This window comes from Aspergillus brunneoviolaceus (assembly GCF_003184695.1).
Source record: "Aspergillus brunneoviolaceus CBS 621.78 unplaced genomic scaffold BO95scaffold_102, whole genome shotgun sequence".
NCBI lineage: Eukaryota > Fungi > Ascomycota > Eurotiomycetes > Eurotiales > Aspergillaceae > Aspergillus > Aspergillus brunneoviolaceus.
This window is the reverse complement of record NW_020290832.1, coordinates 21717-47967: the sequence shown is the minus strand read 5'-3', so window position 1 is coordinate 47967 and position 26251 is coordinate 21717. Positions and strand designations below refer to the sequence as shown.

Genomic DNA, 26251 nt, shown 5'->3' with positions numbered 1-26251 from the left:
ATTGGTGTGCATGGCCACCAAAGCTGCATTTATACACATACACATACAAACGCAAACCTACATATGCACATTTCACTTCACATAGTGATAGATAAACTCAATAGGTGATGTAGGATGAGTAGTAACAGAGAATAAATACAATTACACAATCTACGCAAGCAATGACCTCCAGCACAGTAAGTTCGAAGTCATTCACAATCCGCAGTTTAGGCAGTGATGTCACGTCACATGCTGTGGTGTTATCTTATCGGGAGCTGCCGCCTAAAAATGCAGGCCGGGGGTTTTATCTACTACGTACAGCCCACACCCTCACCGTTGCTTCTTTCTTGCTTGATTCCGAACATGCTTCTTTGGTATCAGATATCCCTCACCTTCAGTGCAGTGCAGCCGACTGCAACATTTGCAAGATGGATTCCGATGAGAATATGGAGGTAGAAGGCAGCAGCACGCTTAATCCACCGGCGGGGACGGAGCATGCGCATGAAGACATGGATCTAGATGAGAAGTGAGTTCAAGAAATTGAATCAAAAACAACATCAGCCCCCACCAGTTCACTCTGTCTGTTCTTCACAATCCGCTGCTTATTCTGCTCCATCGCCTCAAAGCCCCTCCTTCCCCAGGCTTCAGACACTAACCACGAGACTCAAAACAAACAACAGTTACCCCAACCGCCCGCACAACCACTCCCCGACACCTCCATTCCACACCCTCTTCGAAACCCTATTCAACCCCCTCAGCGCCATCAAGAGACAACCCACCTCCACCACCACCGCCCAACGCGCCCCCGCCGCCCGCCGCAAACTCGGCCCGCACGGGCAAGGCGCCTCCTCCACCAGCCTGAACCCCGCCGAGCGGCGCCGCGACGTGATCGAGCGCTTCATCTCCCACTGGCGCCAGACCGTCGGCGACGACATATACCCGGCCTTCCGGCTGATCCTACCGGACAAGGACCGCGACCGGGCCATGTACGGCCTGAAGGAGAAGGCCATCGGCAAGATGCTGGTCAAGATCTTGAAAATCGACAAGAACTCGGAGGACGCGGTGGGCCTGCTGAACTGGAAGCTGCCGGGGTACGGGACCGAGGCGCGCGGGGGGTTCCTGGCGGGCGACTTCGCGCGGCGGTGCTACGACGTCGTCTCCAAGCGGCCGATGCGCACGGAGGTCGGCAGTATGTCGATTGCGGAGGTGAATGAGCGGCTGGACCGGCTGTCGGCCGCCGGGCGCGAGGGCGAGCAGATCGCGATTCTGGGGGAGTTCTATCGGCGGATGAATCCTGAGGAGCTGCTGTGGTTGATCCGCATTATTCTCCGGCAGATGAAGGTGGGCGCGTCGGAGCGGACGTTGTTCGATGTCTGGCATCCCGACGCCGAGGGCCTGTATTCGATCTCGAGTAGTTTGCGGCGCGTGTGTTGGGAGTTGCATGATCCCAATGTCCGGTTGGAGGATGAGCGGAGGGGCATTGCGCTGATGCAGTGCTTTCAGCCGCAGTTGGCGCAGTTTCAGGTGCAGAGCTTGGAGAAGATGGTTGCGAAGATGCGCGGGTTTGTGGGGGATAAGGATGAGGAGAAGGGCGAGTTCTGGATTGAGGAGAAGTTGGATGGCGAGCGCATGCAGTTGCATATGGGCCCGGATGGGGAGGTGGATGGCGGCAGACGGTTTCGGTTCTGGTCGCGCAAGGCCAAGGATTATACCTATCTTTATGGGAGTGGGCTGTTCGATGAGAACGGCGCGCTGACAAGGCACCTGGCGGATGCGTTTGCCGACGGGGTCGAGAGCGTGATCCTGGACGGCGAGATGATCGCCTGGAATCCCGAGCAGGATGCCCCGGAACCGTTTGGGACCCTCAAGTCGGCGGCCATCGCCGAGCAGCGCAACCCCTTCGCCAATGGCTCGCGGCCGCTGTTCCGGATCTTTGATATCCTGTATCTGAATGGCCATGACCTGACGCGTTACACGCTGCGGGACCGCAGGAATGCGCTGCAGAAGAGCATCAGGGACGTCCATCGCCGGTTCGAGGTTCATCCTTACGAAGAGGCCACCAGCACCGCGGAGGTCGAGGCCTCGCTGCGTCGGGTCGTCGCCGAAGCCTCGGAGGGCCTGGTGTTGAAGAACCCGCGCTCCCCGTACCGGCTGAACGAGCGCCATGACGACTGGATGAAGGTGAAGCCGGAGTACATGACCGAGTTTGGGGAGTCGCTGGACCTCGTCGTCATCGGGGGCTACTACGGCAGCGGCCATCGCGGCGGCGCCCTCTCCAGCTTCCTGTGCGGACTGCGGGTGGACGACTCGGCGGCGACGGCCGCGTCGTCGTCACAGCGCCATGTCGCCGAGTCGTCCAAATGCTACTCGTTCTGCAAGGTCGGGGGTGGGTTTACCGCGGCGGACTACGCGAACATCCGCCACCACACGGACGGCAAGTGGAAGGAGTGGAACCCGAAGAAGCCGCCCTTGGCGTACATCGAGCTGGCGGGCGCGGGCAACGCGCAGCACGAGCGGCCGGATATGTGGATCAAGCCCGAGGACTCGGTGGTGCTCTGTGTCAAGGCCGCCTCGGTCTCGGTCAGCGATCAGTTCCGCATGGGCCTGACGCTGCGCTTCCCGCGGTTCAAGCGGCTGCGCGGCGACAAGGACTGGACGAGTGCGCTGTCGGTGCAGGAGTTCCTGGACCTCAAGTCCAACGTGGAGCAGGAGCAGAAGGAGAAGGCGTTCAACGTGGAGAACTTCCGCAAGAAGCGCCAGAAGAAGTCCACCAAGAAACCCTTGGCGATTGCCGGGTATGATGCGAGGGCGGAGGTCGAGTCGGCCGGTCCGTCGGGGCATATCTTTGACGGGCTGAACTTTTGTATGTTGCGTCCCGGACGAGTCCTAGTGCGAGTTCGTCTGCATTACTGACGCCGATGTTTAGTTGTCATGACCGACTCCACCACCCCAGTCAAGAAGACCAAGGCGGAATTGGAACAGCTGGTGAAGAGCAATGGCGGCAAGTTCTATCAGACGAATACGGCGGCTCCTGATATGATCTGTGTGGCGGACAGAAGTAAGCTTTTTTTTCTTCAAGCAAAATTCAGATCGACTGACAGGAACAGGAACGGTCAAGGCGGCTTCGTTGCAGAAAACGGGCGAGGTGGATATCATTCGCCCGTCCTGGATCCTGGACTGTATTCGACAGAGTGAGATTGACGCCGGTCTTGCGGATCTACTTCTTCCTACGGAGCCAAGGTAAGTTTTCTTTTGTGGTTGGAAGGCCAGTGGCTGATGTAGTAGGCATATGTTCTATACTACACCCGAGAAGGAGGCGGAGGTGGCTGCGAGCGTGGACCGCTTCAACGACAGCTATGCACGGAACATCACGCTGGAGGAGCTGAGCGAGGTAGTTTCACCTGATGTCTACTTCCCTTTTTCATCTCCACTGACTATGTCCGTAGATATTGAAGAAGATGGAGACGGATGCCACTCCCCGCAACTCCAAAGCCCGCGACAAACTCAAGGAACATCTCTACGACAAGATCAACTCCGGATGGCCACTTCCCTGCGGCTGGCTTTTCGACGGGCTGGTGTTTTACTTCCCCCAGTTGGCACACCAACGCACCACGAGGGATGTTGACCGGGACCATAGCCCCGACGATGACTTCGGGGAGATGGACGACCTCCAATCCCACCACCCCCTCCAGCTGACCAGAAACACGGCGCGGTTCGCAGGGGCTCGAGTGGTCGACACCGCCCAGGACCCGGCCATCACCCATGTCATCCTTCAGCCGACGGGTCTGCCGGTGGCTGAGTATAGGTCTTTACGAGAGCCGTGGGCGGCGGCGCAGCGGATCCCCCATTTCGTGACTACGGGGTGGGTGGAGGAGAGCTGGCGGCAGCAGACGCTTTTGGATGAGGAGCGTGAGTCCCCCTCGTCCCTTCCTGGTCTTTGCTTTGCTTTGAAATCAGAAAACAAAGGCACGGGCTGATTGTTGGCAGAATTCCAACCCCCAAAGCAGGGAAAGGGAAATTGAAAGGAAAGACAGGCGTAACGTCGGGTAGACGCGCATCGCGCAGGATGATGTCTCACCTTCTTGGAGTTTCACGGCGTAGGCTGGTTGGTTTGGGGCCGCGCTGATATATCAATCATTCAGCATTGGTTCGTTCTTTAGGGCAGGGGGCGGGGGTTTAGTGTTATTAGGTGGTTACGAGGTGTACGGGATGTGCTCAGGGATGGATGGGATGGGGCGCTTATCTCTGCGTTTCGCTCTCTGAGTCACGGTGCCTCTTTTCTTGGTATGTGAGCTGGCTAAGGTATTAATGTTTATATAGCTGGTTGGTTGGTTGGTTGGTGGTGGGTCTTGCCTTACAGATCATGTGTATATCGGTGTATACAAGCCTGGAGCACCAATGATCGCCCGCGGGTTTGGGGAAAGGCTTATCTCTGACCAGTCCGGTGCTGTGCAGGGACAGATGTTACACCGATTCTGGATGACAGCTGGGCTGCGGGCAGCTGGGTTAATGCTACTGATTAATTAATGTATCCTTTGCGGAAATTTTGGAGGTATGGAGCATACCTCAGCACTGCGGTAGCAACCATGCTGATCGACGTGCTGAATGCTCAACCCAGACAACAGCATTGAGTTAGTTACCACACCTACACACCACCAGGCCCAGGCCAGGTTTACAGTCTCCTTCCCAATCCAACCATTCATAAAGTGAAGTGATATCTATCCATCCGAAACAGGCAACCAAATTGCCTTGCAGGTGAACCACACGCCCATGCTTAAGTTATCTCCGATTGGCCAGAGATAAGCACCCCCCGATCACAAGAACAAGCACAAGCACAACAAGATCATGAAGTGAACTCAACTTAACCTACACTACAGCCTTGAACCCTCCATCTTCTTCTGGATGCAGAGATATATAGGGTATGAGATTTTGAAAATTACACTGGTTCGGTCTGACAGCTGGGTTTGGGAGCTCCCCCTCACTTGACTTGACTTACCACAGATCCATCGCATGTACTGAGAAGGAGAGAACGGGAGGCAAAAGATGACGGTATCATCATCTTGACGATCGGAAGTTTGCTGTGTGATTTGCTGGTTAATTACTGGGTAGCTGGCGTGGTAAGTTAGCTAGCAGCTAGCTGGGAGCTGAGCTCTGGGGGAGGCGGTTTTGCCACCCCCGGAATCCGGTGTCGTCATTTACCTGTCTGGCGTTCTGGCTGGCTGTCTGGCTTCATGGGTTGGGTTGGGATGCAGTGGGTGGTATGTCATTTCGGACCTTGGGTCAAATTAAGTTGAGGTGGTTCCAGGTTCGGATTCTATCCGCTCTCGTAGGAAATACATGTATGCACTCTCATGTTATAGTTGGTTGGATAGTGGGTAAGGTACTAGGAAATGCGTAGATATGTCATTCATGGTAAGTTAGTATAACTAGTACGGAGTACGGATCGACCACGTGCGGTATCCTTAATCCAGCTGATATAACATGCCATAGAACATACGTAGCGTTGTCCTTGATCTCCTCCTATCCCCGTGTTGATGTCCTCTCACAGTACGGATACTCCGTAACTACTCCGTAGGCGACAGAATCCATGATTCAATGGTGTCTCACCTAACATTACCTATCCAGGGCATGTATCCTACCTACCATCCCCCGGGTCCCAGCGTCTCAGCTCTCTCTTATCACTGGCATCCTTATCCTTATCAGTCACCCCCCCCACTACGGTGACTACGGAGCACCTGGGCTACTCTTACTCAATTGCACTGCAGCCTCGGGGTTGAACCCCCCTCGGATCACCATCCCTAATTCTACCCAGAATTAATCTATTTCCGCTGGGCAAAACAACACAACACCATGAAACAAGGTTTTGGTTAGGTTGTTTTCCGAGAAAGGAGTGTGTTTGGGCTGCAGGCTTAGACTAGTCTGAGACTCCGAGTGGCTACTAAGTGCTGGTGTTAGCGTGGGTTGGCTGGGTTGGGGGGTTTTACCCGCGGTTTAGACTGTCGAAGTGGGTGATGGCTCATGCAGCTAGATAAGGGACTAGACTACTAGTAATTTGGGGGGTTGTGATGAACTACTCTATTAGTATAGTAGTCTAGTTTGAAGAGGGAGGAAAGCAAGCAAGCAAGCAAGCAGGTTTAGCAATGTAAGTCTTTCTCTCTTCTCTCTGTCTGTCTGTATATGTAGGGTGTGTAGGTGTAGGTGTAGGTATAGCTAAGGTAGAGAACTGATAGTAGCAATGCGCCAAGTGTCCCACTCCCCCCCCAAAAAACGCCGATGTATGCCCGTGAATTTCCAACTCCCCACCAAGACACAAAAAAAGCAAGCGCTATGTACACCTCCCCCCAAAAAAAAATTACAAGCTTTCAACGGATATCCCCACCCATCGCGACGGAACCGCATTCTCATCCTCCTCGTCGTAGCATTCGTAGCGCACCACCCGCGCTTGGGCTTGATGCACCCCCTTCCGAGCAGGCAGCCAGATGCGCGCGCGCGTCGGCACATCGTCCCGCAGTTTGCCGCTGCGCCGCATGTTCATCTCCAGCACCACCATCCGCAGGAAGTCGCTGTTCTCCCGCGGTTCCCGGGGCCGGGTCATCGGCGGGAAGTCCGGGTCGGACACGGGGAGGAGGGGCTGTTTGGGGAGGTGGTGATGCTTGGCGCGGTGGCCGCCGCGTCTACCCGCGCGCCGGTAGGTCTGCATCTGCACGGAGACCACCGGGCTAGCGCTCGCGTCCAGGGTCTCCTCGTGCGGATGGTAGTCCTGATAGGCGTACATCTCGGCCGGGGAGAGCGTGATCGGGTTCAAGTACCGGCGGAGCGCGGGCGAGGGCGGCTCGTGCATCGGCGGAGGCCGTCGGTCGTCCGTCATCTCTGGCGTGATCGTGAACATCGACCGCGTCAGGAAGTCGTCCGGTTGCACCGACGGGGTCGCGAAGGTGGAGACCGTCTGCGCCGCCGATTTGATCGCCCGCAGCGACGCGGTCAGGTTCGATTTGAAGCTCGCCCCGAGGCGGGGGAAGGATCGCGATGGCGTCGGGCTGGTTGCCGCCGGCACCGTGGCGGCCGCCATGAACGACTCCATGTCGAAGTCGTCTTCGGAGCTGCAGTCCTCCGTCTCGAGGAGGGGGTGGTCGAACGCGCAGTTCTCGCAGGGCGGGGATCGCAGGAATCTACGGTCTAGTGGGCTTCGCTGGCTGGACGGGGTCAGGGGCGTAGGCAGACTGGGCGGCGAGTCAAGATCCCGGTCGAGAGACGGGGTGGATGCGATCGAGATGGAAGACGCTGAGAACGACGGCGCCTCGCTGTCGCAGTCGCTGCCAACCGTAGATCTCTCCGTGTCATCCGGCGGACTCAGCAGAAGATCCAGTGCGGTGTTGCCCGTGCTGTCCATCAGGTTGTCGCCCACCCCGTCCAACAACAGCTTGCTGAAGTCCTGCACATGGTTCCCCCGCGGTAACCGGCGAGAATCCCGTCCGCTGACACCCCGTCGACGCACGGGAATCGCCGTAGCTTCCAGGATCGATGCGATGGAGCTGGGGACCGGCCGATCGGACAGCGTCCCCGACGAGGACTGGGGAGTGAGGGTTCTCGGTTTCCGTGGGGTCCTGGGCCCTTTGTTCGCCGCTTGCGAGTGTACGGAGGTCATGCGAGGACCCCGTTTCGGAGGAATGACGACGGGGCTGGAGGGGATCGCCGAGGAAGTTATGTCGGCGTCGGAGGGCAATTCGAGGCCCTCGATAACAGGAAGGCCTAGCACTCCCGGGGTCTTCTCGCTTCGAGTTCCCTTCAAAGGCGAAGACACCGAGCTAAACAGAAATGCTCTGGGGACCATCATCTTTACAGTTTCGTGGTTATCGGTTTCGTTTCACAAGACAAGGATAGTAGTAGTAGTTTGATAAGGCAGCCTAGGCCAGACGAGGCACTCTGATCGAGCGTCTGAGCGAGATACATGGATAAATAGAAAGAGGGCCAGGGAAGAGAAAAAGAGAAAAGCGTCTGATAGACACCTCTCCCAACGGAAGAGTGGACTCCGCTGAAGAATATATAAGGGTATCCGCTAGCGATGAGAACCACTTTTGCTGTGCTGTGCTGTGTTGGCAGTGGGCAGTGGGCACTGGGTACTGGGGGCAGTCACTGGTGCGTACTCCGTAGAAGAGCCCCAGTTCGAGCGGGAGCCAAAAGCGGAAGAACGGCCGGGTGCGTCTGCAGGCACGCGACTGGCAGGTGTACTAATAAGGAAAAGAGGCAGGTGTGAAGAATGATGAGGATGAGGGATAGTAGTAGAGGGAGAGAAAGAAATAGAAGAAAAGGGCAGAGAGTGTAATGTATGTAGTCTTAGGTGAGAGTTGAAAAGGTGGGAAGACCGGGGGGGGGGGTGGATGGAAGAAGAGAAGGGAGCGATGAAGAAAGAAGGCAAAAAGACATACTCCGTAGTAATGATCTCAATGGGAGTGGAGAGAGAGAGAGAGAGACTCACTAACTACAGTAAGAGACAGCGACAACGATAAGAAACGGGAGCTGGTAATTCTCAGCCTTAGTCCCGTAACATCGGGTCCCAGCGGAGTTGCACTAACCCCCAATCAGGCAGAAAAAAAAAGGGATCCGTAATTCAAATTGCATAATAAGAAACCCGCTTGCAGAAAAGGAGACTCTTGGCGGTCGGCAGTTTTCTTTCTTTTCTTTCTTTCCTAGCACTAACACCAACACTAATAGTGAGGCGCTCACCGCTTTGTCCAGAAAGAGGCTGGTCCGTTTCAGGCGGTAAGGGCGGATGCCGACTGCCGGGACCATACCATACCACTCAAAAGTACTAGTCCTGTATGGCCTGCGTTTCATTGTATGTTCTGGAACCCATCACGTAAGTCTTTTGGGCTGGATCGCGGCCGAAGAATGCCCCGAGTGCCCCCGTCCCCACCCGAAGAATGTTCCATCTTACCGCGGCTTACGTACTTTATGAGCCACACAGTAACTTTCAATTTCCAATTTACCGACCAGAGGGTGACTGACTGACTGTCCGAGAGATAGATAGAGTGTGTGCCCAACCACTACACTACAGTCAACACCTAACTTATACTACACTACACTCCACACGACACTATCTGATGAACACCGACATCACTGAACAGATGCCTCGACAACCGCTGCACTCTGAACTCATCCTGCATCCGTCTCTAAGCGCAGGTTGAACGACTCGTCCCGAAGAAGTCATCGTGCTGACCCCTGACTGCTCGTAAAGCAAGTCATGCTGACGACAACTATCATCTCGATATATGCACTGGTCTGGTGCCTGCAGCTGTCCGACCAGAATTAATCATCCTGGGTTCGGAGCGATGATCAGCGGTCCTGCCCGAGGCTTACACCAACTCAAGTCGCTTAGAGACACGGCATACTCCGTCCCTCCAGAGGAGTTCCCTTTAAACTAACTCACGACTAATAGTCATCGAGTAATAGCAACAGTCAAGAATGCCCGCAAACCCTAGTTTCAAACCACTCCCACCCGCCGATGAACAACAGAATCACGTAACTCGGAGAAGGAGCGGTAAAGCAAAGGGGGAAATTCCCTGTGGGACTATTAATATTATTGTATCCATCCCTCACGGATGATTGCGCCGTCTGGTCCAATCGCCGTCTCACAGTGACTCGATTTTAAGCAACGACTCAATAGAGGCAGAGGGCGGATGCACCTGCCCTAATGAGAAGCATTGATCGATAGGGTGTCCCGGCGAGATATTGAGGACATGTGAGTATTCGATAGTACTATGTAGTATGTCCTATATACGGTAGTAGCTAGTAGCTACCTTAGTAGCATAGTGAGATTCATATTCATATTCATATACAGTACTCCGTAGATACCGTTCCTCGTCTTCATCTGGTTCCCTTCCACTCAGCATCTACGGCAACAATGGCCAGGAAAACAATACCACCACGAGACAGATTCCATCCTTGATTCCTCCAGATTGACCATGGTTGAATTGCCTTCAGACCGGTTGATGCGATGGATCAACCAAGAAAAGTTGCAGACTGGCAGTTGGCAGTGTCTCTGTATCAGCCGAAGACCAAATGATGGAATGAATGGTAAGTTAGAGTGAGTGGCCGAGAGAGAGAGAATGCATTAGTAAGCTTTCACCCCCTCCTTCCCTTTTCTCCTTCCCTTTGGCTTATCGCCGCCGCCCTGCTTTTGCCAATTGATATTGATCTATCATCTGAATCACCCGCCCGACATCACTGCATCATCCTCCCCCCGCCAGTCCCTATCGTCATCCTGGTCCTTGCATCGTCCAATCATCCTCTTTCATTGTTAACCTTCTTATCGTCTTCCTGTTATTCCCCCCCTCCCCAGCTTCTGATTTCTCCATCACCCCAGGTTATCGAACTGAGGAGCTCCTCCTGCTACCCTTACAACGGTCACTCGCCTCCACTTGCGGGTCATCTCAATCTGTCCATCTGATGCAAATCGCCGCGTGGCGCCTCTGGCTCTGATCGGATCCTTCTCACTAACTCGTAAGTGAATTGCTTGGCATGTGATCTCCCCCAATGTCTTTAGATAGCTCAACACCCTTGTGCCTCCCAATACTGCACACCAAGCCCCTGCCTCTGCACCAATGACATCCCTCTAGTTTCATGCACACATCCCAACTAATGTCTTTCCTCCCCCGCAGATTCGTCCGTTCACCACGGCGCTTATGCCGGTTGATGCGCTCGACCTATCATCCCCATTCAACCTGTGTCGAGACCTCCATGAAGGCCTGTCGCTCCAGCAGATCGCCAAGCTCCTCCCACCTTTGAGAAGCATGCCCCGCCCCATCTCGACGTTTTCTCCGAACACTTCTGGGTGGACCTGACAGCCATGGTGGACAGCTCCGCGGAGATGCCGCAAGACATGAGCCCGGCCCCTTCATCTACTGCGACCCAGAGGAGAGGTGGTCAAGGACCCGCGGGGGACAATGCTTCGGCCTCGAAAAGGCGCTGTGTTAGCACCGCCTGTATTGCCTGCCGCAGGAGGAAATCAAAGGTTCGACCCGGGTGACCTCCTCGGTTGTTTCTACAGCTTACCCATTGCCACAGTGTGATGGTAACCTACCCAGTTGTGCCGCCTGCTCTTCCGTATACCACACGGCTTGTATGTATCCCGTCTTCTCCATGACGAGCTTGTCATGTTGATGTGCTCGTCTAGGTGTCTATGACCCGAACTCGGACCATCGCAGGAAGGGGGTGTACAAGAAAGACACCGACACTTTGCGCACGAAGAACGCCACCTTGTTGACGCTGATCCAAGCTTTGCTCAACTACGAAGAGGAGGATGCTTTCGACTTGGTCCGCCAGATTCGGTCGTGCGACAACTTGGAGGATGTTGCGCAATCCATCCTGGGGCAACAGAACAAGCCTTCGCTGGCCTCCGACACCCCTGTCGCTAGCGGGGACGAGGCCGATCAATTCGAGTCGGAGCTGTCGGGCAAGATGAGTGAGCTTATGTTGGACGGCTCTCGAAAACTCATTGGCGGCACTTCCAACCTCATTTACTTGCCACCCGGCTCAGAGCTAAATGAATTCAATCCCAATGCCAACCACCAGGAGCTGGGCCGGGGTGTTGACGCCTCAGTGTCCCACTGGACCAGAGTCACTGATGATGAGAAACTTATAAGCCATCTTATGAAGATGTACTTCACCTGGCATTATCCATTCTTCACGACTTTGTCGAGGGACCTTTTCTATCGAGACTATGTTCGCGGAGTTTCGAGTCAGTATTGCTCTTCTCTGCTGGTCAACACGATGCTAGCGCTTGGCTGCCATTTCAGCTCTTGGGAAGGGGCCCGTGAAGATCCGGGTAATTCGGCGACGGCCGGCGATCATTTCTTCAAAGAAGCCAAGCGGTTGTTCTTCGAGAACGATGAACATGCGAACGCGAAGCTCTGCACCGTCCAAGCATTGGCGTTGATGTCTGTACGCGAGGCTGGATGCGGGCGCGAGAGCAAAGGTTGGGTCTACAGTGGAATGAGTTTTCGTATGGCTTCCGACTTGGGCTTGGACTTCGACTCTACCAGCCTTGGAGTGCGTAATCTCAGCGAAGAAGAGATAGATGCGCGTCGGATCACTTTCTGGGGATGCTTCCTCTTTGATAAGTATGTAGTGTCACCGTCACCTCAAACTCTGATGAGACTAACCTTTTCAGATGCTGGTCCAACTACCTCGGCCGTCAGCCGCAGTGGACTGTTGGGGACATTGGTGTTTCCATGCCGGAAATTTTCCCGAACGAGGACGCTGCATTGTGGTCATCGTATACGGATGCTGGAGTCGCTGAGGACCAGGCTCAGCCTTCGCGGATTCGAGCAATTGCAGTACAGATATCCAAGCTCTGCCAGATCAATGGTGACCTGCTTGTCTTTTTCTACGATCCCAAGCCTAAGGACAAGCTTTCTTCTAAACAAGCGGAGCTCAAGAAACTCAGTGAGATCCACACTAGACTTGAAACCTGGAAGAAAGATTTGCCCAAGGAGCTCGGGCCCCAAGATGGACAGCTTCCTCAGGCGCTTCTTATGCAGTGAGTTAATGATGCTCGTGTTATGGCGGATGACAGGATCACTAATCGCTCTGAAGCATGTTCTACCAGCTCCTTCTCATACACCTCTATCGCCCGTTCCTGAAGTACACCAAGTCCACATCTCCGCTTCCTCAGCATGTCTCGCCTCGAAAGCTCTGCACTCAAGCAGCTTCCGCCATCTCTAAACTTCTGAGGATGTATAAACGCACGTACGGATTCAAGCAGATCTGCAACGTTGCTGTATACATGGCTCACACCGCTCTTACGGTGCATTTATTGAATCTCCCCGAAAAGAATGCCCAGAGAGATGTCGTACATGGTGTTCGGCACTTAGAGGAGATGGGCGAGAGCTGGCTTTGCGCACGCCGTACGCTCAGGATTCTAGAGATCTCGGCCAACAAATGGCATGTCGAACTACCCGCAGAAGCCGTCGCCACTTTTGAAAGTACACATGTTCGATGGGGTTCCTGGGGTTCCTGGGATCAGGCTCTGTCTCCTCCGGCATCAGAAGATTCTCCGCCAACGATATCTATGTCGTACCCTGATTCGAATTCCAGGGGGATCGGCCTACCCATGCCGCCACGGCACGCTGTCATGGAGGGTCACGGCGGCAACTACATGCACAAAAAATCGGCCACCACGGTCGGATCAATGGGTTCTCAATTGTTACCGGATCTCCCTGTTCCTGTCTCCGCATCAGCCATGCGTGCTGTTCAGCGGTCCTTGAACACCCAACTTGCTCAAGAGCCCGCCCGGCTCCCTGAGCCGACATACCTTCGGCCCGTCGCTCATGCCTATGCGCAATACCGCAATGTGCCCGTATCCCAGGCTGATATGTGGTACAACGATGAAAATATTCGTGCGTTCAGCTCTGTACAGGATAACTCTCCGGCAACCACGACTTCGCCGGCCAACGAGTATGGTGGTTCGGAAAATTTGGTGGAAGAAAGCCAGGATTGGTGGTCTCGAGAGTCACACCGGTTTAACTTTGGAATGGACAACTGGGTGTCGGATTGGAATCATAACATGCCAGGCAGGGCATCAGGTGCGAATCCAGGTAGCAGCTATCCACTAAACGTTGGGCAGACGTCGGGGCCAGAGAGCGCTTCGAACCCGCCACCACCCATGAGATTTGCGGTAGGTGCTCCATCTGGCACCAGTAATCCGGATCACTCTCCCGCAATCCCTGGCTATAATAACGTGCCTACGTCGGAAGCATACCGCAGGCAGTGAGCCTGGTTTGGCAGTATGATATACATAAAGTTTCGGACCTGATGCAGTGCAGGGCTTTTATGTCCACGGTTGTTACGGTTGTTACGGCTCTTACGGCTCTTACGGCTCTACGAGGCGACGCACTGGCCTTTTCTTACTAACCGCTTCTGTTCCGGTTATAAGTATATAGTCCCATTAGATGTTAGAGGTCATTATTTCGACTTAATCAGATACCAAGGTCTCCCCAACTTCTTTATGAATGGGTTGTTTATTGATAGTATGGTGGAAGACTTCAAACCACCAACATCCCTCAGCTGTCTCTGAGTAGGCATAGCAACTCACGCTCGTGTCGTGTCTGAGCACAAGCCACGCACCCACACCCAGAGCCAACTATGTAACTTGAACTCACATGTTCCATCCTTTTCAGCCCAACTTTTGCCACCAGACCCCTCGCCCAGACCAACCAGCCAATCACTCATCTTGTTCCTTTGCGAACGAGTCCCTGAGCATGTATGCACACTCCAGCCCTACATATGCACACCAATCCATTATACCAGCAAAGCAAAATGGCAAACTAGTAGCGCGGGGGGTAACCCTATACCTTCGAATAGTAGTACAGCCTGAGAAGTATCTCTAGTTACGAGGTCGAACAGCTTTAGTTTGACCCAAACAACCCCCCCCCCCCCCCCGCCTGCCTGTCTACGAGATGACTTTTCAAGGAACAGCAAAAATAACCATTTATGCCTGATACAGGCAGGGGAAGGATTATTTAGCTAGCGTAGTTTCCCTGGACAATATCCATGGTGGTTTTATGGGGTTGGGTTCCATGAGGTAAGGAAGGGGGGTTGGGGCTTGGAGGTTGTAAATGCTGGGGACGATGGATGTAGTTTCGAGATGAAAATCTGTGGATGTATGGATGTATGAAGAAAGGAAAGAGAAAAGGAAAAAGAGAGGTACAGATATAGAAGGGTTAGAAAAATGGAAAAGAAATTCCGGAATGAGTAAGGTAACGCAACGCAACGCAGAGAAAGAAAGGTCATGTCCATGCAAGTTTGTTGTATTGGTTGTAGAAGGAGTAGGTAGGCAGGTAGGTAGGTAGGTATGCAAGGCGTATATATGGTACCGAGAAGAGGGTGATGTCAGGTTTGGTTTCGTGGAGGAAGATGTATGGATGGATGGTTGAATAGGATGGAGCAGAACTTTGGTATCACTTATCACTGGTTGCGGACCGGACGAGGATTAGTTTTTTGTTTGGGTTGGATTGAAATGAAAGACTTTAGAAAATAGGGGTTACGTACCAGGAAATAATCAGCAACAGGCTTCTTCGCGGGCATACCTCTTGTATCCTGCGCGGCGGCCTCGAAGACCCGGTACCGTCGACCGGGGCTTCGGGTCACGGCCGCCGCACCGGCTGCACCGCCGGTGCTTCGACCGTAGTCGCCGTTGCTGCGGGCGACCGTGCCCCCGTTGCTGGCGTCCTCGCCGAGTTCCAGGATGGAGGCGACGTTGCCGCAGCGGTAGCAGTAGTTGGGGGCGGACCAGACGGTGACGATGCCGCCGTCGAACATCTCTTTGTACCCTTCCATGACGAGCTGGTGGGCGCGCGCGATCAGCGACAGGTCGTTCTTGTAGTTGAAGTGTTTCACAATGTCGCCCCCGAACAGGAACCCCGCGCCGCGCGGGCTGAGGCCCCAGCCGTCGATCTCGTCCGGGTCCGACCAGAGGAGGTCGCACATCGCGCCCTCGTGCGGCACTTCTTGTTTGCGGTCGATCAGTCGGATCTTATCCACGCTGTCGATGAGTGGGGAGAGACCCCCGTGGACGCAGAGGACGGCCCCCGTGCCGGTGGCGTAGCTGCCGGAGGAGTCCCCGGTGGCGCCGGTGCCTGCCCACCCGGATCGCAGGGGGGGCATCGAGGAGGAGGCGGGGGTCTGGGTGGTGGACGACGTGGCGGATTTGTCTTGGGAGAGGGAGGGGAGGAGGGGCGAGTCGGTGCGCGGCTGTTTGGGTCGGTAGCTGCTCATCGTCACCTCGCCGCGCGAGTTCAGCACCTCGGTTTCCAGCTCGCTGTCATCCAGCGACATTGTCGACGACGTGGTCTCCAGCGCGGGGCCCGTGGGCTCCAAGCCTGAGCTGGCGCCCAGCACCAGCGCCCCCAGCGCCAGGTAGTCGAAGACCTCGCAGCAGTACCGCCAGACGTTGGCGCTGCCGTATTTCCGGATGCACTCGTCGTAGAAGCCGTAGACCGTCGTGATCTGGCGCGACTCGTGGTTGCCGCGGATCAGCGTGATGCGGTCGGGATAGCGGACCTTGAGGCAGAGCAGGAGCAGGAAGGATTCGAGCGAGTAGAACCCGCGGTCGACGAAATCACCCATGAAGAGGTAGTTGGTGTCGGGCACATCGCCGCCCACGCGAAAGAGCTCCATCAGGTCGTGGAACTGTCCATGGATGTCGCCACAGATGGTAACGGGCGCGTCCACGCACACCACATTGCCTTCTTCAATGAGGAGTTCCCGCGCTTTGTAGCAGAGTTCGCGGACTTGAGACTCAGGGATCAGACGGCAAGCGCGTAGTTGCGCGATCGCTCTGCACGAGAAATGGAGGAGTAAGTCAGCGCTTTACTTTCTCTGTGTATTTGTTTTTTTTTTTTTTTTTCCTTTCTTTTTTTTTTCTGTGCGAAGTGGGATATGTACGGTCGGGGATTTTATCGGAGAGAAAACGAGAGGATAGAATGTATGCAATACCTGTCTAAGTCACTCATGCTTTGACAGTGTTCAAAGGATGAGGCTCACTGGGGTCGGAGGAAGGAAGCTGGAGGGGGAGGGGTGGGTCCGAAGAATGGAGGACCGGTTTCACTCTGGTTCAAAGCCGCAAAAGCCCAGTGATAGAGAAAAACGAACAGCTAAGTGTAGAGAAAATGCACGCTCATCTTTCCGTCTAAGAATCGCTGGAGATGAATAGTAAGACGAGGGGAAGAAGGTGGGAGGGAGAAAGGGCGTGGAGGGGTTGAGGGAGATGGAAGGCGGATGATGGTGATGATGAGGTCTGCTCAGCTGCTCGGAACTCCTGCTGATTGTAGCTTCACTGGTTGTTTGCCAATCACGGGGTTTGCAGATAAGATTAGATCTGATCGTCCAGCTCCGGGCGAATTCTTCCATTTCCGAAGTTTCCCTTCCCGAATCAAGAAACCTTACGATGATTCAAGCTTCCCCATAAACCCCCCCCCCCCCCCGGCCCTCTTCCCCAGTCCTGCTGAGTTGCCCGTGCGGTCTCGCGCTTGACTTGCTTTTTCGAGGGGCGATGCCGCTCTTTAGACCCATTCTAATATCCCTCTATTGAGTCAATTTCTTTCCAATTGCTGTCAGGTATGTGTTCCACGTCTCTGCCTGGAGTGCTCTGCCTCAATCTCACCCGCTAACGCAATGTCCCCCCCGCCCACAGTCAAAGTCACAATCACAGTCACTGCAGGCCTACCCACTCTCCGCTTAAAACCTGTCAATTGCATAATACAGCACTCGACAATGCCGCCTCATCTGCATCCTCGCTCGCGGTCGACGAGCTCTCTCTTCGCGGCCACCCTCCTCGCATCCCTCTTCGTCGTTGGCCTTCCGCATGTCTTCCCCTGTCCTGCCCCCCGCCGCACCCTCGCCGACTCCGAGATGACCGTCAATGCCGACGGACAACAGGTTCCGCGTGTCCGACGAAGGAAACGCAAGGATGCGGACCCCTTCGGCCTCGAGGATAGAGCCCTTCCTCAATCACCCATGGCTAGCGACGAAGACGTTTCCACGTTTCTCCAATTAGAAGCAGAGGCTGCCGAGCTGTCGCAAGCGGGCCATCAATGCCCCGTGCCGAAACCGAAGGGAATTTTGGGTGACTTATTGGGATTTACGAACCGCGGGGAGACACCATCACAACCCCCTTCGACGAGAGAAGCTCGGTGACTGCAACGTTTATTACAAGGAAATCTATGAAGCATCTTGAGAGGGAGGGAAACGTGGCTTGTACTGTGGAATTGGCCAACTGAAGCGATATTGTTGGCTTCGCTGGGGGGAAGGCCTCGGATTGGGGGTTTGATGCCTCTCCAAATCAGCCGCTCTAACGGCAATTATATACCCATCTTTGTATCGATAGTGTACTTACAGCCATGACTTGTGTAACTACATAGGATCACTTTTGACATTCAATATGAACATGAACAATTTACACTCAATTGGACGTTGCTTGCTCTTCATGTTAACGAGCCTGTAGGTTGGAAAGCAGGCGGGCGCGGCCGGGTTCTTTGTGGAAAGAACCACTAAGCCCAAACAGGACAGGTATCATTGGCTCAGGCTGCGCTCCGCTCCCGCTCCGGCTGCACGCCGGCCTACTAAGGCCACATGCGTCGCAAGCTCACCACAAGCATTGACATCCATGATTGCAAACCTGCGACAAGATCCAGAATGGAGTGGATGCGCTTCTTCAAGGATCTGTGTCTGAATTCCAGACACACAGTATGGCTCGCACCACTTCTGGTATTAGGCGACGCCTTCCTGTGCACCCTCATCATATGGAAGATCCCTTGTATGTCTCTGCTAAAGTACTTGCTTGCATGGACCTCCCGAAGCTAACCTTCTCTCGCGCTGTCCACGCCAGATACTGAGATCGATTGGTCTACGTACATGCAGCAGATAGCCCTCTATCTTGCCGGCGAGCGCGACTACACCCGGATCAAAGGCTCCACGGGCCCGCTCGTCTACCCCGCCGCCCATGTCTACAGTTACAGCTTCCTCTACCACCTCACGGACGAAGGTCGGGACATTTTCTCCGGCCAGGTCCTGTTCGTGGCGCTGTACCTGGTGACCCTCGTCGTCGTGCTGGCTTGCTACAGGCAGTCCGGTGCGCCGCCGTATCTGTTGCCGCTCCTCGTCCTCTCCAAGCGGCTGCACAGCATCTTCGTCCTCCGGCTCTTCAATGATGGGCTGGCGGCCTTGGCCATGTGGCTCGCTGTCTGGTTGTTCCAGAATCGGAAGTGGACGGCGGCCGTTACCGTCTGGTCGGTCGGGGTGGGCATCAAGATGACCTTGTTACTTCTGGCCCCGGCCGTTGCAGTGATTACGGTCCTGAGTCTGTCCCTCGGGCCTAGCGTCAGGCTCGGTGTGGTGGCATTGCTTATCCAGGTATGTATCCTACTGGCAATCCGAGTTCGGTTTCCGTTCTGCGGGTGCAATGTAGAAGAGACAGAAGAGGCGCAATGCTAAAAGAGAATAAAGGTTTTATTGGCGATTCCGTTCCTACGAGAAAACCCAGCAGGATATCTTGCGCGAGCTTTCGAGCTGACCAGGCAGTTTATGTTTAAATGGACGGTCAATTGGCGATTTGTGGGTGAAGAACTGTTCCTATCCAGAAGGTTCTCCTTGACATTGCTTGCTATCCATTTTGTCTTGCTGGTGCTATTTGTTGCCTTTGGCTGGCTCAAACCGGTCAGTTCTCGCCTGCCGGAGTTCATCCAGACCCTGCTCACGGGTCGACACCGCCCCGTCCCACTGTCCAAATCGTATATCATGACCGCGTTGCTGTCATCGCTTGCGATTGGTCTATTGTGTGCAAGGTCGCTCCATTACCAGTTCTTCGCCTATCTCTCCTGGGCAACGCCGTTCCTTCTCTGGCAAGCGGGCCTCCACCCCGTTCTGCTGTACGCCGTTTGGGCAGCTCAGGAATGGTCGTGGAACACATACCCAAGCACCAACACGAGTTCCATCGTTGTCGTCCTCTCCCTTGCGATTCAAGTCTTTGGTGTTCTCGCGAATAGCACCAACGCCTTCGCCGCTACGCATGCGAAGCAAGGCAGAAAGGAGCATCTCCACTAAACAACTGAATCCGAACAGTTGTCAGAGCCCGGTTATAGTGCGCAGGTGCCAGGGTATGTCGTTAAGTCTCCGGAGAAGCCGGTTCAGATCAACGCCCGTCCGCCAGATTGCGACGAGAGCGATAGCGCAGCAAAGGTCTCCAAGCTTGGAGTCTATTCCCAATGGGAAGAACATCATCACGCATCAGACTCGTCGTCCGAAGGCGGCAGTTTACCAACATTAGACTCCTCCTCGGATTCCTCGTCGTCCGAAGCAGCAACAACTTGCTTGGTGAATTCCTTGGGCCTACCACAGCATTAATAGTAATTCAAAGCACTCTCCATGAGGGTAAACCAACCAGAATGGAGCCTTGCGCCATGCCTTCTCGTCCCGGACGATGTTGATAATCTCGCCCTTCAGCTTGTTGTCGCGGCCCTCAAGAGCATTGGTGTCGATCACCACGTAAGATCCACGCTTGATCCAGATGGTCGAACGGAACCGCGAAGGCAATTCGACCAGGGCCGACTCCTTGGATGGCGTCTCAACCAGGTAGACGTTGTTTCCGGTAGCTTTGATGACCCGCGTAATCAAGTGTCCCTGGGCAAGCTCATCCGGCGGGACCATCGTCTCTTCCGCCGTGGCGAGTACCTTGCGCCGAGGAGGGCCCATATTGATCAATTGGTACTGTAACCGCGAGGGGTAATCGGGCTGATATTGTGGATAAAGAATAGAATGCGGGTGACTCTGAATGGTTAGACAGGTGACAATGAGTATCCGTGATGGAAAATCAAAGTGGATGACGGAAGCTCTGATGGGACCTTGGGCAAAGATTTTTTTTCCCTCCGAGTTGAGGAAATTCCCCAGTGCGGAGGGGGAAGTGGGCCTTGCCCGATTCGGTGATTGACTGTTTCCCCCGGAATGCACAATGCTGCCTGCCTGCCAGCTGCCTGAGTGCTACTGAACTGCCTTCCCGCTTTCAAGTCCAACAGTTGGCGCCACTTTTTGCTCACTGAGCGGCCCGGAGCGTGGGGGGAAGCACAGAAGTGCGTATTCTGAGCAATCCCTGAGCGATGCAGCTATACTGTGCACGACTAAATCCTGGATTGTACTTTAGCATACTTAAGTTGACATGCTGAAGTTGAAGTCATACAGTATCGATTTCCTCAGATTATCTCCCGAACTACCGTAATTACATGCCCTCTGCCAGAGAAATACAGTATGTAATTGTTGTGGGTATCTTACTCTCTCACTTTAGCACTATATACAAAGTAGCTCAGGTACAGTACAATATCTGTAGACTGAGATGATTGCAGGGGCAGTCAGTAACGATAGGGATCGTAAGTGCAGTACAGGACAGCAATGCTCAATGACAAGCATAAGCACGGTGTGAACCACCACGCAACCACCTAACTCAGAAAGAGCTGCGTCGGACATTACTAGCAGCAGTGCTGAGCTCATGGCGAGCCTGAAGGCTTGACTTGCAGCTACCGAAGGGTCGGGCCTGGGCCGAGACGATGTCAAACCAGCGCCGTAACCGAGCAATTTCTGCCTCCTCCGCAGACATCTCGACCTCCTCTCCCTGAACCTTGAGATCGTCCTTGCACTGTTGCACCTGTTCATCGATCTCGTCCAGGCACTGTTGTGCCTGCTCTTGGATCTCCTTCACACACTCGTTGGCTGTCATGCGGACCTCGATATTACACTCCTCGACCTGCTCGCGGAACTCGGTCTCGTGCATTTTACAGGCGTCGAAGACCTGGTCCACCCCCTTGCTCACCATGTTCTCGAAGACCGTCTGGATGTTGTCCGATTGGAAGTGGGCCGCAATCGCCCGGTCGATGTATGCTTGGACATTCGGATCGATCCGCTCTGTCTCGGGTTTGGATGACAGGTTCCAGCTCTCTACGGGTGCAGGGGTAGGCCGCTGGCAGCGGCATCCCAGGCGAGTCAATAGGTGGCGGATGAGATTGTCGGAAGCCCCCTGGAGCAGATTCTCAATACGTGCAAGGGTATCGTGTTCTATGCGGTCAAGGGATGAAGCACGCGTAAAGTGGGTGGGCTGGATTGAGGCCGATACTGGGGATGGAATGCTCGGTGTATTGGGTTCGGTGGAATAACACGAGGGTTCTGGAGATGTAAGAACATGTCTTGTTCGTCTGTCATCCTCGGGTGGTATTGAGGAGTGGTCTATATGGAATTAATAAACTACTGAGGGAAAGTGGGATGTACACGAGACAGCAATATAATAGAATACCTCGGCGCCGTTTTCCACCCACGTGCACTCCTTTTAAGTGGCTTTTGTATGAGGGTAGGTCCTCTCCCTTCTTCGTCTGTTCGGGCTCGGATTCCTCGGAGTATGGGGGAGGATCAAGCATCTTCCCAAAGACATGGCCATCTCGCTCGATTCTGCCTTTGCGCGCATGGTTGAAAACCTTCGGCCGGAGTCCTTCTTTTAGTGTGAAGAAGAAAGTCTTGAGCCGATCGAGTTCACCGTTGTTGAATTGTCGCTGGGTAAAGTGTATATAGAGTAAACTAGATTTGCAGATCATTTCAAACGCGGCGAGATTGGAGTCTTCTTGATCCGGGAGCTGGATGAGAGGCGGTCCGGCAACAGTACCCATTTCATGCAGCTGAAGTGTCAGTGTTACGACCGTCGAGATACAATGCGTCTGGGCTGGGAGTTCCGCCAAAAAGGATTCCGGGAAAAGTGTTTCGGTGGTGGGCTGTACCACTTTGTACCTTTCGACTGCGCTTGGTGGGATATTCAACGAGAATTGCTCTAGTTTGCCTTTCGGGTTAGCCAGTAAGTTTGTTTTGAAATTGAGTGATATGGTGCCTTGATTAGCTTCTCCATCGTAGTCAATGTAAAGCTTGGCCAAGCAAGGATTATCTCCCTGAGGCAAAGAAACAAGGACTTGCTTCTTCAAGGCCCAGGAGGGCTTTGGGAATGCTGTAGTCATTTCGGTGTGGTAAGATCAGCTAGATATAGGAAAACCCCCTCGATGATGAATCGAGTAGCCCTCCCACCCGGGCTTTTGAGTAACGATAAGCAGCCCTGACTTGGATCATATAAAGAATCATTGATGAGGAGACAAGATAGTAAAGTGGTGAAAGCTCTTGCGGCCTGGTCACGAGTACGTGCCCAATCCAAAGTCAACAAGTGAAATTGAAAAGTCCTATGAAAACACAGGAATGGCAGGACGGCGGCGAGGACAGCAAGAGCAGACACTTCCTTTACGTGAGAATGAAATTCGCGATCAGAGACCGAAGCCGGGAACGTAACGGCCAGCGAAAGAGGGGAGAGAGAGAAGAAAGGAGAGGAGAGAGGAGAGAAGAGAGAAGAGGAGTAGGTCCGGGCGGGGGGGGGGGGGGGGGGGGGGGGGGGGGGGGCTGGAGATCGGCGACGTTCCTGGAAGCTACGGTGCCAGGTGGGCTACTCGACCTTTCTATTTGGGTAAGACGGGCCCGCCCCACCGCCTCCGCACCGCCAAACTGCCTAACATTTGGCCGGTGACTCTTAAAAACCAACGAGGTGTCTTTAGTGGGTTCCATATACCAAAATACCAAGTTGCGTATAAGTTTACTATGGAAAATGGGGTTATTGCAAATTGGCACAAATAGCCTGCCGTAGAAGCGGATTTACATTCCTCCCTGCGTCGAGACAAATTCTCGGCCCACCGTCTTTGGCTGTTCATTCACTTTGGCAGAGCCTGGAGATTTGTAAGTTAATGGTGTTGACGTTACAGCATCCACTAACATGGAACTACTCAGTAGCTTTGTCAAAAGCAAAAGGTGTTTTCCTTCAAAAGTAAAGAGTCCTCTGGATCGTGGGTATCCGTCAAGGTCCCACACATATTCTCTGGTTCCATTGCCCAGTGGTTTGTATCAGTACCACAGATCTCGATGAGCGTTGCGCACGGTTTAGAGAGCCTGTTCTAGTCGCGTGAATTACCGCAGTGAGCGAGCCAGAGCAATCCGGGAGCGTGCTCCATGAGCGGCCAGTCAACTACCCTCTCTATCACTGCATGAACGTGCTGTCAATTCGAATACGTGGGTGTGTGCATTCCCTGTGCACTTTATTCGTATCGATAATATTTCATATGGTTACATCTGCCCGCTGCTGAAGCTTTCACATGCAAAGCCGACTGCTATCTACTCCGTGCTCAACCCACTCTCAGTCATCGCAACATGCAGACTATCCGGCCAGTCATCGAGTATTATTACGAGTCAGGTCCAGATTTCCATGCAGAGCAGTCAAGAAGAGCCTTGGTGCCAGCAGAGGCCAATCCACAAAGTCGAGCCAAGACCAGCGTGATCTTGCTGAATGTGCTGATCTGACCGACTCCGCATTGCTTCTGGCCCACGCCTTCTGGCCCGCGCCTTCTGGGGATCACTGAACGTGCGAAGGGAACATGTCATGTCCACGTACTTCTGTGAGCCTGATTGGTTCTCGGGATTTGAATTCCTATACGACTTTAGCCGATGGACTACGATTTATCAGCTGGCGGGGCCCCAGAAGAATTAGTCAGTCCATCGCCATTGCTACAAAAGACCACTGGGCGGTCTGTCAAAGGCGACGATCTATCAAAACGTGTTTGTGATCCAGCCAAAGTATAGAGCTCCGTCCTAGCGTGCCCTTACTCTTCCGAACCCTGCAGCATGTCAGCCTCGGCATTTGGCGCCCTGGTAGAGTTTCAGAGCCCAGCTTCAATCGCCAGTCCGGCTGCCGTTGTGCGTAGAGATAAGCAAGGCATCGCACACACCCCATCCGATCATGAGTTGGTTGAGCTACAGCAAGGGCGTCCACAGCCTGTCAATGGTGTATCATCGAATACTGCCACCGATGTGCAGACTTCTATCACCCCAGGTGAACTCGAAAGTCACTCAGCCTCCCCTGGAGAGAATGAGGCTTCCGGTCCTGCACCGACTTTCAGCAACCCATCCAAGACCAAATGGCGCTTCTTGAGTACCTGTTTGATAAATTTCGCGCAGGGATTGAACGACAGCGCCCCTGGTGCTTTGATCCCTTACATGGAGAAAGACTACAATATCGGTTATGCGGTCGTATCTCTGATCTTCGTTACCAATGCCTTGGGCTTCATACTCGCAGCCTTGATTACACATCCACTAGAAATGAAGCTTGGTCGCGCCAAGTGTTATGCTCTGTCCATGAGCCTGTTAGTGGCCGGATTCGTGATCATCATCTGCAAACCTCCATTTCCCGCGGTCGTTGCAAGTTTCTTTCTTCTTGGTTTGGGGATGGCCGTCTGCCTGGCTCTGAACAATGTTTACTGCGCGAACCTCGCCAACAGTACCGCGGCTTTGGGTGGTCTTCATGGGTCCTATGGAGTCGGGGGCGTCGTGGGACCGCTTGTGGCAACTGCTATGGCATCACATGGAGTTCGCTGGTCCCTTTTCTACTGTATCAACCTCGCGCTGTCGTTGTTCAACCTGGCCTTTGCGGTATGGTCGTTCGCGAATTACGAGAAAGAGCTTCCAGCACAGCTTCTGGGCGCGTTACAGCAGACCGCATCCCGGCAAGCAAACGGTGGCGAGTCAAGAAGTCGAAGCCGTCTTCTCAAGCAAGTGGTCAAGGACAAGACCACCCTGCTCGGGGCTCTGTTCATATTTGCCTATCAGGGCGCCGAGGTCTCAATCTCTGGATGGGTGGTGTCGTTCCTCATCAGCTATCGCCATGGAGACCCGTCCCACGTCGGTTATGTTAGTGCCGGCTTCTGGGCTGGGATTACGCTCGGTCGCTTCTTCTTATCGCATCCTGCCCACTTTATCGGAGAAAAGCTTTCTGTCATTCTCCTTGTGATCGGATCCATCGCATTTCAGCTTATGACCTGGCTCATTCCCAACATCATCGGGGATGCCGTCGCTGTCGCGATCGTGGGTCTCCTCCTAGGCCCCGTTTACCCTTGCGCCACTGCGGTATTCAGCAAGCTGCTGCCCCGGTCGATGCAGACGTCGAGCCTGAGTTTCATTAGTGCGTTGGGAAGCAGCGGGGGTGCCGCCTCGCCCTTCTTTACGGGGTTGTTGGCGCAAAATGTGGGCACTTACGTGCTGCATCCGATCTGCGTTGGATTGTATGGAGTGATGCTTGTGGCCTGGGCATCTCTGCCGCGTGTCGCAAAGAGGTCGGAGTGATTCCTCTTTCCAGGTTGTTATCCACCCCTATGCTTTACAAGGGCGTGTTGTGCTGCGACTTGAACTCTCGTAGTGGTGTTCTTGTTCGGTTTGTCAAGGCATTGGGCGGATGCATATTTTGCTTGGAGATGAACTCACATCGGGTCAAGGTGGAACGCGGGGTGGCAGATGACCTTTGCAATACAGTTGTGGAGTATCAGCAGAGCTGACGCAAGCAAGGGGAGCGACCTCTCCCGCCCGCAAGATCATTAGTGTAGTGTCATGAACCCGATTTACCCCTTCCTACTGTATCGCTGCTGGATTTCGGTGGGATTAGCCTTCTCCGTAGGAAGTGATGTCAACAACATATGCATGCTAAAGTATCCACAGGGGTGGCTAGGACGTGGTGCGTGTGTTGTGTTTTATTTCTTTGGGTAATGCGGATAGATGGAATGAAAAGATGAGTCGCAAGAGTCATTGTATGGGTAGGAAGGTGGGTGATCTTGTATAGATATGGGGGAATGTCACGTCAGAAGAAGGCAGACAGGCGTGAGTGATTGAT

General features: G+C 54.0%; 7 protein-coding genes across 7 annotated transcripts; 4 read left to right on the top strand and 3 right to left on the bottom strand.

The window, feature by feature from the left end:
- The first annotated feature begins 187 nt into the window (after positions 1–187).
- BO95DRAFT_477257 (ATP-dependent DNA ligase) lies at positions 188–13974 on the top strand. The gene is made up of 9 exons (XM_025589979.1): positions 188–505; positions 660–2842; positions 2906–3037; positions 3087–3219; positions 3265–3370; positions 3426–3888; positions 11153–12098; positions 12149–12517; positions 12574–13974. Exons 1-9 carry the CDS (start codon positions 408–410, stop codon positions 13748–13750), a joined length of 5607 nt encoding a protein of 1868 aa, XP_025436904.1. The 5' UTR covers positions 188–407; the 3' UTR covers positions 13751–13974.
- An 885-nt stretch (positions 13975–14859) lies between these two features.
- On the bottom strand, positions 14860–16578 carry BO95DRAFT_17794 (serine/threonine-protein phosphatase). Its single transcript, XM_025580864.1, has 3 exons — positions 16474–16578; positions 15028–16315; positions 14860–14946 (listed from the first exon to the last, which is right to left on the bottom strand). The coding sequence occupies exons 1-3, from the start codon at positions 16488–16490 to the stop codon at positions 14944–14946; spliced, it is 1308 nt and encodes a 435-aa protein (XP_025436903.1). The 5' UTR covers positions 16491–16578; the 3' UTR covers positions 14860–14943.
- Positions 16579–16960: 382 nt separating this feature from the next.
- BO95DRAFT_400483 (uncharacterized protein) lies at positions 16961–17936 on the top strand. Its single transcript, XM_025583843.1, has 2 exons — positions 16961–17094; positions 17171–17936. The coding sequence occupies exon 2, from the start codon at positions 17251–17253 to the stop codon at positions 17671–17673; it is 423 nt and encodes a 140-aa protein (XP_025436902.1). The 5' UTR covers positions 16961–17094; positions 17171–17250; the 3' UTR covers positions 17674–17936.
- A 235-nt stretch (positions 17937–18171) lies between these two features.
- Positions 18172–19578, top strand: alg3 (dolichyl-P-Man:Man(5)GlcNAc(2)-PP-dolichol alpha-1,3-mannosyltransferase; the record flags this gene model as incomplete). The annotated part of the gene is made up of 3 exons (XM_025583157.1): positions 18172–18292; positions 18365–18888; positions 18982–19578. The coding sequence occupies 3 exons, from the start codon at positions 18172–18174 to the stop codon at positions 19576–19578; spliced, it is 1242 nt and encodes a 413-aa protein (XP_025436901.1).
- A 176-nt stretch (positions 19579–19754) lies between these two features.
- BO95DRAFT_424861 (putative eukaryotic translation initiation factor eIF1a-like protein) lies at positions 19755–20386 on the bottom strand (the record flags this gene model as incomplete). The annotated part of the gene is made up of 2 exons (XM_025584695.1): positions 19916–20386; positions 19755–19863 (listed from the first exon to the last, which is right to left on the bottom strand). Exons 1-2 carry the CDS (start codon positions 20224–20226, stop codon positions 19755–19757), a joined length of 420 nt encoding a protein of 139 aa, XP_025436900.1. The 5' UTR covers positions 20227–20386.
- A 375-nt stretch (positions 20387–20761) lies between these two features.
- Positions 20762–22923, bottom strand: BO95DRAFT_447917 (uncharacterized protein). The gene is made up of 2 exons (XM_025587733.1): positions 21812–22923; positions 20762–21744 (listed from the first exon to the last, which is right to left on the bottom strand). Exons 1-2 carry the CDS (start codon positions 22515–22517, stop codon positions 20969–20971), a joined length of 1482 nt encoding a protein of 493 aa, XP_025436899.1. The 5' UTR covers positions 22518–22923; the 3' UTR covers positions 20762–20968.
- Positions 22924–24581: 1658 nt separating this feature from the next.
- On the top strand, positions 24582–26196 carry BO95DRAFT_447915 (putative MFS efflux transporter). Its single transcript, XM_025587732.1, has 3 exons — positions 24582–25536; positions 25624–25790; positions 25849–26196. The coding sequence occupies exons 1-2, from the start codon at positions 24691–24693 to the stop codon at positions 25708–25710; spliced, it is 933 nt and encodes a 310-aa protein (XP_025436898.1). The 5' UTR covers positions 24582–24690; the 3' UTR covers positions 25711–25790; positions 25849–26196.
- Positions 26197–26251: the final 55 nt, after the last annotated feature.

Coding starts and splice junctions, on each gene's coding strand:
- BO95DRAFT_447917 (XM_025587733.1), bottom strand. CDS start 22,517: ATGACTACAGCATTCCCAAAGCCCTCCTGGGCCTTGAAGAAGCAAGTC. Junction 21,745..21,811: donor GGGTGGAAAACGGCGCCGAG/GTATTCTATTAT, acceptor AATTCCATATAG/ACCACTCCTCAATACCACCC.
- BO95DRAFT_477257 (XM_025589979.1), top strand. CDS start 408: ATGGATTCCGATGAGAATATGGAGGTAGAAGGCAGCAGCACGCTTAAT. Junction 3,371..3,425: donor CGCTGGAGGAGCTGAGCGAG/GTAGTTTCACCT, acceptor CTATGTCCGTAG/ATATTGAAGAAGATGGAGAC. Junction 12,518..12,573: donor CCTCAGGCGCTTCTTATGCA/GTGAGTTAATGA, acceptor ATCGCTCTGAAG/CATGTTCTACCAGCTCCTTC.
- BO95DRAFT_447915 (XM_025587732.1), top strand. CDS start 24,691: ATGAAGCTTGGTCGCGCCAAGTGTTATGCTCTGTCCATGAGCCTGTTA. Junction 25,537..25,623: donor GGTCGATGCAGACGTCGAGC/CTGAGTTTCATT, acceptor GTGGGCACTTAC/GTGCTGCATCCGATCTGCGT.
- BO95DRAFT_400483 (XM_025583843.1), top strand. CDS start 17,251: ATGCCGCCTCATCTGCATCCTCGCTCGCGGTCGACGAGCTCTCTCTTC.